This window comes from Gigantopelta aegis, chromosome 10 (genome assembly GCF_016097555.1).
Source record: "Gigantopelta aegis isolate Gae_Host chromosome 10, Gae_host_genome, whole genome shotgun sequence".
NCBI classification, from domain to species: domain Eukaryota; kingdom Metazoa; phylum Mollusca; class Gastropoda; order Neomphalida; family Peltospiridae; genus Gigantopelta; species Gigantopelta aegis.
Window position 1 is genome coordinate 8,137,296 of NC_054708.1, and position 16,371 is coordinate 8,153,666.

The window sequence follows — 16,371 nt, forward strand, 5'->3', positions numbered from 1 at the left end:
CCACTATTGGCACATGCTATTTTTAATATAAAAATAAATTGCTATTAAAATCTTAGTTCAGGTTGCTTATATATAATACCATATTTAAGAGCAGTTGTATATGGCAAGTCAAATACCATGTAAAAAGAAATTATTGAAATCTTTACAGTATGAATTATAGGCCAAAACCAACTTTTCTTCAGTGCTAACTTTGATTCAAACTCCATTCAGAGCCATGTACAGAGATTATTGTCACGGTCAAGGTCATTGTGAACTTGCATGATCGAGTGATGGCTAATTTATCAACCAGTATAGTTTAATTAAATAAAATGACAAAATCATAATATTTTTTATTATGCACTGAATATGTGCTATAGGGTGTATACTACCAAATCAAATCCCATAGACGATAATAGTAACATATGTGGCTAAAACTCCTACCTGCAACGTATCAACCGACATAAACGCCACGGATATAAATAGTACCACCCCTTACACTTAAAGTGAATCAGAAAAAAATGGGGGTCAAGCTGCTCGTTTCTGAGATAACGGGTAGCGTCTATGACTACCCTAGTTTCGCACAAAATTCGAGTACTTTATTTTACAGGTACCCCATACATGTTTCAAGCACAAGGCTACTTGACACATTGGTACTAGATGAAATACAATTGCAATGTTTTTTTACCCAGATGAAATTATTATTTTTTACAACCAACACACTCACATTTATAACCAATCACAGGACTTGTGGTGTTCACTTCTCTATCAAAAGTTCGGTGCACCTCGCACTATGACCCAGCCGGAAGTTATTTGGTTTAGTACTACCTATAGGGTTTTCACTAGCTAGACAAAATTAGCACCTTTTCTTCTTTTAAACATTCTGTTCAATATTATAGAAATGTCTTGTATGAATTTGTTCAGCCATCTAATTTTTCTTTAATTCTGTCAAAAAGAAAGAGGCTAACGTTGAAAAAAATATCTATGAATTTGTATATCCAATAGAAATTATTTATTATTATTTTGTTTTTAAATATTATTATTTTGTTTTTAAATATGAACATAAAATATAAAACAAAAATTCCACTGAATTAAAAGTTTTGCCTACCGTAAACTTTATCAATGCATTGTGATGAACATTCATAGATGCAACTATAAACCAAGTTTCATTGACGTAGGACTTATAGTTTGTGACAAACTGATCTGAACATGAACATTTTAAACTTCAGGGTTCTTACACTTGAAAAAAACATAAAATTCATTTCCAGGACTTTTACAGGACATTAATTTTTTTTTTACAGGACATAAAATGTACAATCAATGAATGTTTTTACAACAAATTGTTGTCTGAATTTAGACAGGTTATGAGGACAACAAAAGTAAAGATGCCAAAAAACATAAACCATCAAATATTTTGACTAAATTTCCAGTACATTTCCAGGACATAATAAAATTTAATGCTTTTTCCAGAACATTCCAGGCCTGGATTTTAAAATCACAAACTTCAAGGACTTTCCAGGATTTCCAGGATACGTAAGAACCCTGAACTTGAACGCAAAAGTTGACACCATCGCTGCCACCACCATCGGAAATATAAGACATATATCTTGGGTTTTTTTACCTTATAAAGGCGATACAATTAGCTTATCTGAAGCTATAACAATATACCTAATACAACAAGATTGTAGTTGGCTCGGTCCTCGCCCGCCGGACTCATCACGAAGCAGGTGTAGAGGGCGGTGTCGGCCTCAGTGGCATTGTAGATCCGGAGAACGAGGCCGCTGTTGAGGATCTGAGTCCGGACATCCATTGCCACCTCCTGGTTGTTCTTCAGCCACTGGATGGATGGGAAGGGGATTCCGGACACCGGGCAGGTCATGCTGGCCATCTGACCCTTGATAACACGCGGGTTCTTGTCACGCGAATTGTCATCAATCAGAGGAGGAACTGCAAGAAATCATTTTGAAAATATAGATACAGTAGAATCTCGTTGGGTCAAACTCAGAGTCGAATACACTGCAACGTTCGAATCAAAAACAAAGTCCCGAGTTACACTTACACGTTGTTGACTGAATGGTTATGTTGAACTACCTAAAGGGTTGAACACTTCTTGAAAACTGACGGGATTCGAGCCAACTGTATATATTTTTTTAATTTAATTATTTTAATGCCAAAAACCTCATTAAATTTATTTTAAATTTGTACAGCATTAAATTTTTTAATATTTTAAAATATTTTTGATAAAATTAGAAGGTGAATGACACTGATGCAAAATGTATCCTCTTAACCACATAAACCTTAACATAATGGATATCTTAGTGAAAGTATTAAAATAATTTGTTGTAACTTGATCTATTCATGAAAACATCAATCATTTTATTCCAGTCCACTTTGTTTTTCTACTTGTAAGTTATAAATATATACTCCCCACTCTCCCCCCCCCCCCACACCTAAAGAAAAATCCTTACAACACAGTTTTAAAAACATCTTCTGAAAATCATTTTTTGTTAACACTAAAACAACAAAATAATTCCATATAAAATGGGACACCATAAGTATCGAAACATTAGATTTTTGTGTCTATTTAATATGAAACTATAAAAATGGATTACATATTACATAGACTAAAATGATACAAGCTAATGTGTATCAGCAAAAACCCACCCCAAACTTCGAGCTCATAATCCTTTTCTGCCTCGCCTGCCTCGTTGGTTGCGACGCAGGTGTACTTGCCGGAATCTGGCACCTGTGCCTCCTCGATGACTAGCCTGCGCCCCGACTCCTGGATGCTGATGTGGGAATTGAGCGTCAGGTCGAGCGGCTGGTCGTTATGGTACCAGATGATATTGGGCACCGGGATACCCAGCACCGGACAGTCCAAGATGACCGTCTCGTTCTCTATCACTTTGGGATTCGTGATTATTCCCACGTTGGGAATTACAGGAGGAACTAGATGAAAGAAAATGTAGTGTTAAATGATTCTACTGAACAAAGGAAGTAAGCATGTTGAGTTAAAAGACTTCAAAAGGCTGACATTGACATACACAGTTTATAGTGTTGAAAGCAGAACAAAAGCTTGGATATAGTGATTTCGGTATACATATGACACTCCAAACATAAGTTGGTTATAAATTAACTAAGACTTGTTATCTTACACTAATAAAAAACATACATGTATATACATATATTTAGATATTGTTTCCAAAACATGAATCTTAAAATTTACTAGATATTACAGACAATGAAATCGGTTATATAATAATGACAAGCCTAAAAAGTGCAGTCTTAAAGTTCCATATCATCATGTCAGGTAGACATTGATGACAAGTTTGCTGTCCTTGTGCAACTCATCTATCTCAGATCGGGTCGGGTCGGGTACATTTTGAACATGCTCATATACCACTAGAGCTTCGAGCATGTCTGTCCTGGGGCCGGTCTCTGGATAGCCAGAAATCTGTCTCGGGACAGAAACTTACAGGGACAATTTATAATAATTACTCTAAATATAAATGGGGGAGTTTAAGTAATAGTTTGTGTGTGTGTTTCTAAAAAGTAATTATAAAAATAAAAAATAACTTTTGGCACATAACTTTGAACGGGCAGCCTAAATTCAAAATTAATTATTATATAATGATGACTGTATCTATATGCCAAATTTCAAGTTGCCAGATTTTGTGGATTTGTTATGATGTGAAAAAACTGAAATATATTTGTACTGAATGCAACTCTGCAGGGAACATTTTGTTTTCAAACTCTTGATTAGAAATATTTCTAGTCAATCAAAAATTAATATGCACTTTTTTTTTAATGTTTTAAAATTGTGTAGTGATCTCTGAAACTTGTGTAGTGAATTGCGACATGATAGAACAAAATGTTCCCTGCTGGTAGTACTAAATCAAATAACTTCCAGCTGGGTCAAAGTTCGAGGTGCACCAAACTTTTGATAGAGAAGTTAACGTAAGTCCTGTGATTGGTGATAAATGTGAGTGTCGATTGATATGCTTTAGGTAGGAATTTTAGCCACATATGTTACTAGTCATCAGTGGGATTTGATTTGGTAGTATACACCCTGCTCTGTTTACACAAAATGTATGCACATTAAAATGTTAATATTCCAAAGTTATTTATGCAAAGATTATGTGTGTGATTGATTAATTTGTAAATATTAATCAACAATAAATGTAAAAATAGTGAAATATGGCACTTGTAACTACATGTATGATACTGCACCTTTAATAAAGTATTTCAGATATACCACTTCAACTGTTGTAACATAAACATCCACCATATATTTATTAAGCTGAATTTTTTTTTTTTTTCCTTGTGTTACAAAAACAGAACATCGACCACATGTTTATTAAGCCGAAAATGTTTAACTTCCTTATGTTACAAAAACAGGACCTTTTCCATCACGTTTTTTCACCCCCTCTTAAAAAAAAGAAAAAAAAGAAGATTTTTCCTCACCATGAACTCCTAGATTATAATGTATGTCAGTTTCCCCGGCCTCATTCCTGACCACACAAGTATATCGTCCGGTATCTTCCACAGCAGCGTTCCTGATCTTGAGATGTGCGCCACCCTCCAGTATTGTGACATCATCATCTTCTTTAATCGCATGGTTGTCCTTGAGCCAGAGAATCTCCGGGGGTGGGTTACCAGTCGTTCGACAGTCCATAATGATTGTGCCATTCACTATTATTCGAGGTTCATAGTTCGCTCCCTTTGTGTCAATCTTTGGCGGAACTGTAAACAGAAGTTAATTAATAAATTTAAAGAGTATTAATTAAGAAGTATTCCATTTAATCCCATTTAATGCAACTACTATAATGAAAGGCAAAATAACAAAATCATTCATCAAAATATAAATGAAATGAAATGAGTGAATCGATGCATAGATGGATGAATGAATGAATGAATGAATGAATGAATGAATGAATGAATGAATAAAGGAATGAATAAAGGAATGAATAAAGGAATGAAAAGTTAAAAGTTTAGTCTGTTTTGTTTAATGACACCACTAGAGCACATTGATTGATTAATCAAATGCTATTGGATGTCAAACATTTGGTAAATGTAACATACACTCTTCAGAGCAAACATAATAAACACCTTGAACCTACCCCAAACATCAAGATCAAAATCAAGAGAGTCGTCTTCTACTTAGAACAAACAACTTCCTACATGAAACATAATAAACACCTTGAACCTACCCCAAACATCGAGATCAAAATCGAGAGAGTCGTCTTCTACTTAGAACAAACAACTTCCTACATGAAACATAATAAACATCTTGAACCTACCCCAAACATCGAGATCAAAATCAAGAGAGTCGTCTTCTACTTAGAACAAACAACTTCCTACATGAAACATAATAAACATCTTGAACCTACCCCAAACATCGAGATCAAAATCGAGAGAGTCGTCTTCTACTTAGAACAAACAACTTCCTACATGAAACATAATAAACACCTTGAACCTACCCCAAACATCGAGATCAAAATCGAGAGAGTCGTCTTCTACTTAGAACAAACAACTTCCTACATGAAACATAATAAACATCTTGAACCTACCCCAAACATCGAGATCAAAATCGAGAGAGTCGTCTTCTACTTAGAACAAACAACATGAAACATAATAAACACCTTGAACCTACCCCAAACATCGAGATCAAAATCGAGAGAGTCGTCTTCTACTTAGAACAAACAACTTCCTACATGAAACATAATAAACACCTTGAACCTACCCCAAACATCGAGATCAAAATCGAGAGAGTCGTCTTCTACTTAGAACAAACAACTTCCTACATGAAACATAATAAACACCTTGAACCTACCCCAGACATCGAGATCAAAATCGAGAGTCGTCTTCTACTTAGAACAAACAACTTCCTACATGAAACATAATAAACACCTTGAACCTACCCTAAACATCGAGATCAAAATCGAGAGAGTCGTCTTCTACTTAGAACAAACAACTTCCTACATGAAACATAATAAACACCTTGAACCTACCTCAAGCATCGAGAGAGTCGTCTTCTACTTAGAACAAACAACTTCCTACATGAAACATAATAAAGATCTCGAACTTACCCCAAACATTGAGAGAGTCGTTTTCTACTTAGAAGAAACAACTTCCTACATGAAACATAATAAACACCTTGAACCTACCCCAAACATCGAGATCAAAATCAAGAGAGTCGTCTCCGGCGCGATTCCGAGTTGAACACGTGTACATTCCCCTGTCCTTGTGCTGTGTCCTGTGTATGCGAATCTGTCGGCCGTCCGCCAGGATCTCATAACGTGGGTTGATGGCCGGGTCGAGTAGTACTCCGTTACGGTACCACATGATCTCCGGAGTCGGGTTTCCGCTCACAGGACAACTCATCACGGCCGTGTTGTTAATTATCACGTTTGGGGTCGATGTTGTCTGGTTTCGGTTTATCTTCGGAGGTACTGAAAAAAAAAAAGGGGAAAAAAAAAGGCACATATAAGTAAATAAATGGTTTGTTTTGTGACAAGTAAGAAAGTTTTATCAACTGCCATTTGGGGTAAAGTACTAGTAATAATCACAATAAGTCTTTGTATAATAGTATATTTTTAAAAAGCTGTTTACAGATTTTCAGTAGTTTAAAGGGAAATCTTTTAATTTATAAATACATGTAATTCAATATTTATAATTAAATTCATAAATTACTTTTGAAATAATGAAAATTAAATTTATAAAAAATACAATATTAATTAAATTCATAAATTAATTAATTTCAAAGATAATTTTAAAACAGTACTATGTGCCCAGGGGCATATGGAAAAATGGACACAGAATGCTGTAAATTTGCAGTTATTTTTAAAAGTATTTTATGAATTTAATGCTTAATTTATCATTCGTTAAACTTTTAGTTAATTTCAACATTATTTCATAAATCTAATTAACATTTTATTATTTATGAAAACAATCATAATATCTGAACCACTTGTACAATCTAATGCATGTTGTTATATCACTGAATAAAGAAGCATTCTGAGAGTACTGCTAAAGCAATACATATCCTTTATCTGGCCCAACAAATGTTTGTCTCCTAAATTCAAGGGCCATAACTCTTTGAAAAATGGGTAAATCACCCTGAAGGAAATGTTTTATTTAACAAAGCACTCAACACATTTTATTTACGGTTATATGGTGTCGGATAAATCACCCTGAAAGTCAAACTTGATCTGTACAGCACATGATAAAGCTATATACAAAATTGCAGCTCAGTATCTTAAGACATTGTGAAAAAATATCCGGAAAACTTATTTTCGTATCTCCTAAGTTCAAGGAACATAACTCTGTAAAAAATGGATAAATCGCCATGAAAGTTAAACTTGATCTGTAACAGTACTTGACAAAGCTATATTAAAAATATTATCTCAATATCCAGACAGAGAGACAGACAGACAGAGAGAAGGACAGAAATGAACCCTATAGTCCCCTCTGGTTGGACTAATAAATAGTATCTGTATGAGACCATTACCCAAAACTTCCACATCGAATGCTTTCTCATTTTCTCCTGCCTCGTTCTCGGCCAGGCAGTAATATCTCCCTGAGTCTTGTTCGTCCGAGTCCTTCACGAACAGCGTCCACCCACCGTCCAGCAGTGTGTACTTTGTGCTGTTCGCTTTGATCGGAACCTCGTTCTTCAGCCACGTGATCTCAGGCAAGGGAATTCCCGATATTGGACAACTCAGACTCAAGTTACCTCCCTTGACAACATGGGACTGCTCAACTTGGCCAGGTTTCTCAACTTTAGGTGGCACTGGAATAGAGAAGAAGAAAAACATCACAGATGATATTATGTCATAAATAAAAGAACTGTAGCTTCGTGATAGTGGACAAAACACAAGTTATGGCAAAACAAAGTAATATTATTATTGGCTGAATTAGAGATGAAAGTATGTTTCAAAAACAGAAATCCGGAAATTTTACTACTGGAGATTGGAACAAGAGTTGGCGTTACATAATGGGTCTAAAATGGCATCGACCCATTTAAAGTATCAGCCAAAACCACATTACAAGTTTTGGAAATGTTTTCACAAGTGGTTAGCCTCATCCCAGATAAAAATTCCTCTCATCCTCAGGTATATAGGACAGAGATATCCCATGAAAGAAAGCTATGTAAGAATTTTCTATCCCACATGGGATATCATGTGCTTGTGCTTAACATGACGTCATACTAATGCAAGATGTTGATCTCAGATTATTAGACACCAGTTTAAGATTGATATTTTGTGATTAAAGCCTTCATTATAAAAATTATCTGTTTAATTTATAGTGTTAAAGTTTATTTAATAGTGTAGTTTATTTATGTTAAAAGAGTCAAAGAAGTTACTTGTTCAGCCATCTTTGTCGGTTTGTTGAAAATAATAGTTTATTTACTGAATAGAAGAGAGAAAAAAACTTCATTATATGTGGCCATGTAGGATAGAAAAAGTTCACCCTCGGTGAAATTCCTAGGATTGAAATTTTCACTCCTTGTGTGTACATTTTGTATTCCACATGACCACATATGATGGATGGAAGGAAGGAAATCTTTTATTAAATGATGCACTCAACACATTTTATTTACGGTTATATGGCGTCAGACATATGGTTAAGGACCACACAGATATTGAGAGAGGAAACCCGCTGTCGCTACTTCATGGGCTACTCTTTTCGATTAGCAGCAAGGGATCTTTTATATGCACCATCCCACAGACAGGATAACACATACATGTACCACGGCCTTTGATATACCAGTCGCGGTGCACTGGCTGGAGCGAGAAATAGCCCAATGGGCCCAACGACGGGGATTGATCCCAGACGGACTGCGCATCAAGCGAATGCTTTACCACTGGGCTACGACATATGATGGAGTCTTATATTCCACCACCTCAGGTTACTTTTTCTATCCCATATCGATTTTGATGTTCTTACCATGAACGACCACGGCATATTCTTTCTTGGTGTTTCCGGCAATGTTCTCACCAACACACTTGTACAAGCCTCTGTCAGAAACCTTCGCTCTCCTCAGTTCGAGGCGACGCCCACTTGCGTGGATCACGATGTTCGGGTCCAGTTCTGGATCTAGCGGTTCCCCATCTTTGAACCACTTGACCACTGGTGGGGGGATACCAGTTAGTGGACAGTTGATCAACAGAGGCTCCCCGATGACCACTGTCAAGTTGGGTAATGATGAGCTTTCTTCATCCACCTTCGGGGGGACTGAAATCACAAAGCATGCACTGTACAAGTGTGACATTATGATGGTCATCTTGCTATGGTAAAATGGCGGGGATGTTTATAATTTCTGTCTTCAGAACCAAGTTATGGGGTTCATGAGAGAATTGATTTTATAACTTGCTGTCCACAGAGCAAATGTATTTAATTTTCAGATACACACAAAATACATGTGTACCTTTGAATTTAAGAAAACATTTTTTTTTTTTAAACTTGTTAGGCTATTTTTCAACATTTCAGAAGAAAAACAATCACTCTACTTGTAAAACTATATTAAAACTGAATGCGAAATAAAATTATGAAACAAAACAAAAACATGTTAAATGGATGAATAAAAATAAAACATCAATAAACTCTACCAAGCATAACACAAATAAACATAATTCATAAGGCATAACAAAATGACTGTTACAAACTTTCTAAATTGTAATATTAACTAATACACCAACTTTCTGTAAACACAATATATGAATTCTAGTGTAACTTACCCAGAACATCTAAATCAAAGAGTTTCTCAATCTCGCCGGCCGTGTTGCTGGCTATACATCTGTATCTAGCAGTGTCATCCACTAGCGCCCTCTTTATGATGAGCTGGCGGCCGTCGTTTGAGATCACCACCCGCGCCTCTGGCCCCAGGTACTCAATGAGGTGGTTATCCTTGTACCAGAGGATTATGGGAGGGGGGTCGACGTCTTCAGCGACGGGACAGACGATCACCTTGGAGTCGTTGACGATAACGGTCGGCTGATCAGGATCACTACCCGACCCACCCGTTGATACCAGCTTGGGTGGAACTGAAAATGTAGAAAAGTAAGATTTTAGTTATCACAAATATGTCCGACATTATACATTAACAAGCATTTTCAGAGTACTGCTAAAGTAATACGTGTCCCTTAACAGGCCCAACTAATTTTTGTATCTCCTAACTCCATAACTGTGAAAAATGAGTCAATATACCAGTCATGGTGCACTGGTAGGAACGAGAAATAGCTCAATGAGCCCACAATACCAAACTGACCACGCATCAAGCGAACGCTTTACCACTGGGTTACATCCCGCCCTAAAAACAACAAATAACAAACAAACTTTACCCCACAAAACCTCCTCATTTACATTTGAAATGTCATCACTGACCTAATATCTTGAGGCTGACATTGTGAGTTGTGTTTCCTGCCACGTTTTCGGCAACACACCGATACTGTCCGGAATCTGCCGCCTGCGCGCTGGAGAACTCGAGAGATCCATCGTCCAGCATGACAACGCCAAGCTCGTTCCCGGAGATGGGGACACCATCTTTAAGCCACACGATCTTGGGCGGGGGTGTGCCTGTGGCTGGGCACAGCAGGATCACTGGGTTGTTCTCGATGATCTCAGTGTAGGTGGGCAGACTCGGGGGCAATGCAGGGGGAGCTGTTAATAGGAAAATATATCTTGTAGTCGCAAGTTGTTTATCATCAATATAATTCACAGTAAAGATTTGTTAACAATAGTCAATTGTTTGCAGTTTGTAATGTAGTATTCAGGACTGACCCTGTCCATTACCAAATTAGCCAGCTTTTAATTTTTATACAAAGTGGAGACATTTAAATTAGCTTAAATTAGCCACATTTTAATAATTTGTTGACCAAGAATTAACTAGGTCTATCCACAATGTATTTGATATTGCGGATAGACTGAGTTAATTCTCGATCAACTAACTGTCAAGGAAATACTGTACATATCTCAAACACTGGCTAAACCAAAATTAGTTCTCGATCAACTAACTGTCAAGGAAATACTGTACATATCTCAAACACTGGCTAAACCAAAATTAGTTCTCGATCAACTAACTGTCAAGGAAATACTGTACATATCTCAAACACTGGCTAAACCAAAATTAATTCTCGATCAACTAACTGTCAAGGAAATACTGTACATATCTCAAACACTGGCTAAACCAACATTAATTCTCTATCAACTAACTGTCAAGGAAATACTGTACATATCTCAAACACTGGCTAAACCACAATTAGTTCTCGATCAACTAACTGTCAAGGAAATACTGTACATATCTCAAACACTGGCTAAACCACAATTAATTCTCGATCAACTAACTGTCATCAGAATACCTTCACTGCTACGTTGTAGCTCCAAAAAGTTGGAAATTGGCATATATCAGACTTAGGAAATTAACTCTTGAAATGTATAATCATACTTTATTCAAATTCATTTTGTTCTGAATACAGTATTATTGAAATATGTAAAGAGGTGTCCTAAAACAAACTTAAGCCTGTCAACCAATCCTACTGCCATAAAAAGATTAAATATTACTTAAAAAAACAAATTCATTCCCTTTCAACCAGTAGAATGTTAAAGTGGCTACAGATTTTTGAAACTATCAAGATATCGTAAAACTGTTGTAAGCTATGACATCACAATGAACCCTATGAGAGTCCTTCAGAGTGGTAGTACTAAAATAGCCTCGAAAATCTGGGCCCATCACTACAACAAGTCTACACAGACCGTGTACAGTGAGACGGAAGTCCTGTGAAACCGCTCCAGCAGGGTTGACAGCTGAGCATGTGTAGAGAGCCGCGTCTTTGAGCCGGGTGTTGTCGATGGTGACGGAGCCAGTGCCATGCATGAACACGCCCCTGCTGCTGTCGGAGAGGTCCATGATGACGTTGTCTTTCTTCCACTGCACGGTGGGGGGCGGGTCACCACTCGTCTCACAGTGCAGTGTCACGCGGTCGCCCTCCATCACAACCAGGTCAGAATCACCGGCCTCGATAGTCGGAGGGACTGAAATTGGGTAAACACATCTTAAATATACACTGTCAAAAATAGACTATAAAATTGAATGTATCCTTTTTAATCCAATCACAGTTTCACCCTTCTCATCATAAAGTTGATCTTCTAGATTGTGGTAGCCCCACTCCCATGGCTAGTGATATTCAATGTTGGGCTAGTAAATAACTACTATTGCCATGCCCGATGGCTAGTGAATTGTTTTGGGGTCAAATGTTGCAGTTAAGTTATTTTGTAAATATTACTATCCTTCCCCCACCCCTAGTGTTAATGCTTTTAAGCTTTATCTCCCTCCTTAGGTGACATATATGATTATTACACAGTAACTCTTATTTAGTAAAACTGTATTAACTTAAAGTAAAGTAGGCTAGTGAATATTTAATTGTGGCTAGTAAAAAATTTAAATCACTGATCCCATGGCTAGTGGATTTTATAAATATTCTAGAAGCCCTGCATAAACACATATTAAACATACCCTATCAACTCAGTGGAAAATTAGATAGTTACATCTTTCCGACCCATGTCATAAAGACATATTAAACATACCCTATCAACTCAGTGGAAAATTAGATAGTTACATCTTTCCAACCATGTCATAAACACATATTAAACATACCCTATCAACTCAGTGGAAAATTAGATAGTTACATCTTTCCGACCATGTCATAAACACATATTAAACATACCCTATCAACTCAGTGGAAAATTAGATAGTTACATCTTTCCGACCATGTCATAAACACATATTAAACATACCCTATCAACTCAGTGGAAAATTAGATAGTTACATCTTTCCGACCATGTCATAAACACATATTAAACATACCCTATCAACTCAGTGGAAAATTAGATAGTTACATCTTTCCGACCATGTCATAAACACATATTAAACATACCCTATCAACTCAGTGGAAAATTAGATAGTTACATCTTTCCAACCATGTCATAAACATTACTAAAATTTACATTTTCAACCCTGCCTTGTTTTTTCTTGTATAAAATAGAAATTCTGTATCTTTTCCTGTATGGTAATTAGGTAAAGTAATAAGTAAAAAATAATTAAAATTATATTGGTATTGATTTGCATTTGTTTTAAAAGTGAGAGCTGGCTATCTAAACAGAAACTTATATTTATTTATTTAACTTCATGATTGTGTAATAGGAACAATATCAAATGGTATACAAACAATGAAATACTCACTATACACAATAAGGGTAATAACTTTTGTAGTGTTCCCTGCAATGTTGGAAGCAATGCACTCATAAATTGCTTTGTCCCGAATCTTTGCTTTCTTGAAAAACAGACCATTACTTTCAAATATAATTCGGGACACTTTGGGTCTGAATGGGGTGAAGTTGCGTCTCCAGAAAACAATAGGTTTCGGAGTTCCTATGGCATCACAGGGCAGCAGAATATCTTCCCCTTCGTTTATTTCAAATTGCTCGTCAAGGGCCCCAGATATTGATGGGCCAACTAGAAAAATAAGTCAGACATTGATAATGAGTATAATGCAAATAACAGTGAAACTCATTTTAACAAAGAGGGATTTACAAAACTGAATTATAAAAACCAAAAAGTGACAAAATATTGTGTATTTCTTGTGTAGTCATATTAAATAATACGAAATTTAAAACTTATAAATTAACAAATATTTTATAATTTACTGTCTTCCCAAAAGAATGAATCTATCCCATTTATTGTCATTTATTTCAAACTGTTCATCAAGTGCCCTAGATATTGATGGTCCAACTAGAAAAATATGTCATTTGTTATAATGGTGTAACTCAAATAACACTGAAACTCATCTTAACAAAGAAAGACTTACAAAATTAAATTAGAAAAACAAAAAAGTGACAATATATTGTGTATCGTTTGTGGAATCGTATTAAATTTTAAAAAAGGTCAAATAATAAATCTAAAACTTATAAAGTTGTGAATATTACATAATTTACTGTCTTGCCAAACATTTTTCCTTAAACATTTGTCATTACTGTGATATCACTCAGGTATATAAACCATAAGGCAACTAAGATAAATGTAGTAAATATTCATCAGAAAATGCAGGCTTCCTTCAGAATTGCTTAATAATACCACATTTTCACATCAAAGCAATTCTTATGAGAATTACTACTATTAATTTACACTGACCTTGCACAAACAGACTGACATCTTTCTCTGTGCCGCCAGCAACATTGGACACAACACACTTGTATGTCCCAGTGTCGTCGGGGTCTGCACTAAATATTTCCAGACTACCGTCTTCTCGCACAAAGTAATGGATGTCGCTGAGGGAGATAGGACTGCCGTCCTTGTACCACTGGTAGCTTGGGGGAGGGTCACCCTGGGCACGACAAGGAAGGACAACTCCGCGACCTTGAATCACACTGAAGTTCGTCTTTCTGTCTATCGGCTCTTGTAACATTCTTGGTGGAACTTGAAAAAAATTAAAAATAATAATTAATGTAGAAAAGAAATATGTATTAAAAAAATCTTAAAGTGTATAATTGAGAGAAAAATAAGGATTTAATTATTGTTATATTACCATATATCTTCAATTAAAACATCTGTTTTCAGAGCTTGAAATTAAGGATTTGGCTTATAGGCAGAGTCGACTTACAGGCGAATATTATTATTTTTTTATAAAACAATGCAAAAGACAGCCATCCAGTGGACAGTACTGACAAAAGGATGCAAACATGCATTATGGAGTATCTTGTATATGCACTGCTTAAAAGGTAAATAAGATCCACAGAGGCACATTTTGAAAGAGGTCATACCAACAAAATATTGGCAAGGGAAATCTGTGAACCATTTGGGAAAGCCAGACATATACTCTGCCCCCCTCAGTTAAACATCTGAACCAAAGCTAATAGAAGTTGTATTCTAAGACATTTCAAATGAACATTAATGGATTAAAAATGAGGATTCATGAAAAATAATTAATCCACACATCCTCATACATTCTCCACTACTTAATTTGTGTGCACTTGAAATAAATAAACTATGATTACGTACCTAGAACGTCAACATTGATGGAGTATGTTGCGTTCCCGCCGATGTTGGAAGCCACACAGATATACTCCCCGTCGTCAGCCTGGGTGATGTTGGTGATGGCGATCTTGCCTGGGCCCAGATCCTTGATACGACCCCCTCCTTGTACAACCTTCCTGTTCTTCGTCCACATTATCGACGGTGTCGGCTTGCCTAGCAACACCACACACTCTAGTTCGGCAGTCTCACCCTCTTGAACTTTCACAAATGGGTAGGTGTAGGCTATAAGTGGTCGTACTGGAAAGAAAACAAAAAACTTTGACAAATGGGTAAGTGTATACTATAAGTGGTCGCCAAGGCAACAAAACAAAATGCAGTGAAAAATTAAATATTAATTGAAATGTATGTAAGATATGAAATATAAAAAATAAATATATACAGGAAATCGTTCCAATGGAAGTATTCTTTAAAAAAGGTAAATAGACATAACTAAGATGAATATTGCTTAGGTCTAAATACTTGTACCGGTTGCTTGAAAAAGACCTATTTCAAAATAGGAATGACTATGTTTATTTACCTTTTTAAAACGAAAATATTTGTGATGTGAAATAAAATGAAAATGTTAGTGATGTGAAAAATATAACAAACAGCCTGGACAGGGTTTGACAAATCCACCAGCCCTCAGTCCTGGCTAGTTAACTTTAAGTCTGGGACAGCGGACATTATCAACTGTTTGACTATAATACACCTATAGGGCACTAGCCAAAGCTTCTTTGAGGGCTAGTGACTTTCTCAGACATTTGTCAAACACTGAGCCATGTGTGTTTTGCAGCTACCTGTGTTAATAGGACAGTTATTATGTACCATCAACTACTGTAGTATACACTGACCTGCTTTAAGTGACCAACCACCTTATTGTTTAGCTAAATAATGTAACAATAATTATGTACAAAAATAAACAACATAAAGACAAACACATCTCAATAATAACTAAGATATTTAAATGATTTTCTTACCAATTCCAGTGACGCTGACAAAAGCAGATGCGTCAGCAACACCGAACGTGTTCTGTGCCAGACACGAGTAGATACCTTCGTCTCCAAGCTGAATATCTGAAACAAAAAACCCACTTCATATCACTGACAGTACATACTGGCCTTGGTGGTGTTGTGGTTAAATCATCGGACATAAGGCTGGTAGGTACTGGGTTCACAGCCCGGTGCTGGCTCTCACCCAGAGTGAGTTTTTACAACTCAGTGGGTAAGACCACTACACCCTCTTCTCTCTCTCTAACCACTAACAACTAACTCAGTCCTGGACAGACAGCCCAGATAGCACCAGGTGTGTGCCCAGGACAGCGTGCC

At 36.4% G+C, this 16,371-nt stretch overlaps 1 protein-coding gene across 1 annotated transcript in view; it reads right to left on the reverse strand.

The window, feature by feature from the left end:
- Nucleotides 1-16,371, reverse strand: part of LOC121382926 (hemicentin-1-like) — a 140,748-nt gene that overhangs the window by 79,383 nt on the left and 44,994 nt on the right. Inside the window, exons 18-30 of the mRNA XM_041512607.1 lie at nt 16,024-16,119; nt 15,032-15,304; nt 14,165-14,449; nt 13,217-13,489; nt 11,731-12,009; nt 10,363-10,638; nt 9,717-10,022; nt 8,926-9,213; nt 7,487-7,768; nt 6,144-6,428; nt 4,441-4,719; nt 2,641-2,925; nt 1,645-1,923 (exon numbers count right to left, since the gene is read on the reverse strand). Coding sequence (XP_041368541.1) covers nt 1,645-1,923; nt 2,641-2,925; nt 4,441-4,719; nt 6,144-6,428; nt 7,487-7,768; nt 8,926-9,213; nt 9,717-10,022; nt 10,363-10,638; nt 11,731-12,009; nt 13,217-13,489; nt 14,165-14,449; nt 15,032-15,304; nt 16,024-16,119 — 3,486 coding nt within the window. The remainder of the gene's footprint in view (nt 1-1,644; nt 1,924-2,640; nt 2,926-4,440; nt 4,720-6,143; nt 6,429-7,486; nt 7,769-8,925; nt 9,214-9,716; nt 10,023-10,362; nt 10,639-11,730; nt 12,010-13,216; nt 13,490-14,164; nt 14,450-15,031; nt 15,305-16,023; nt 16,120-16,371) is intronic.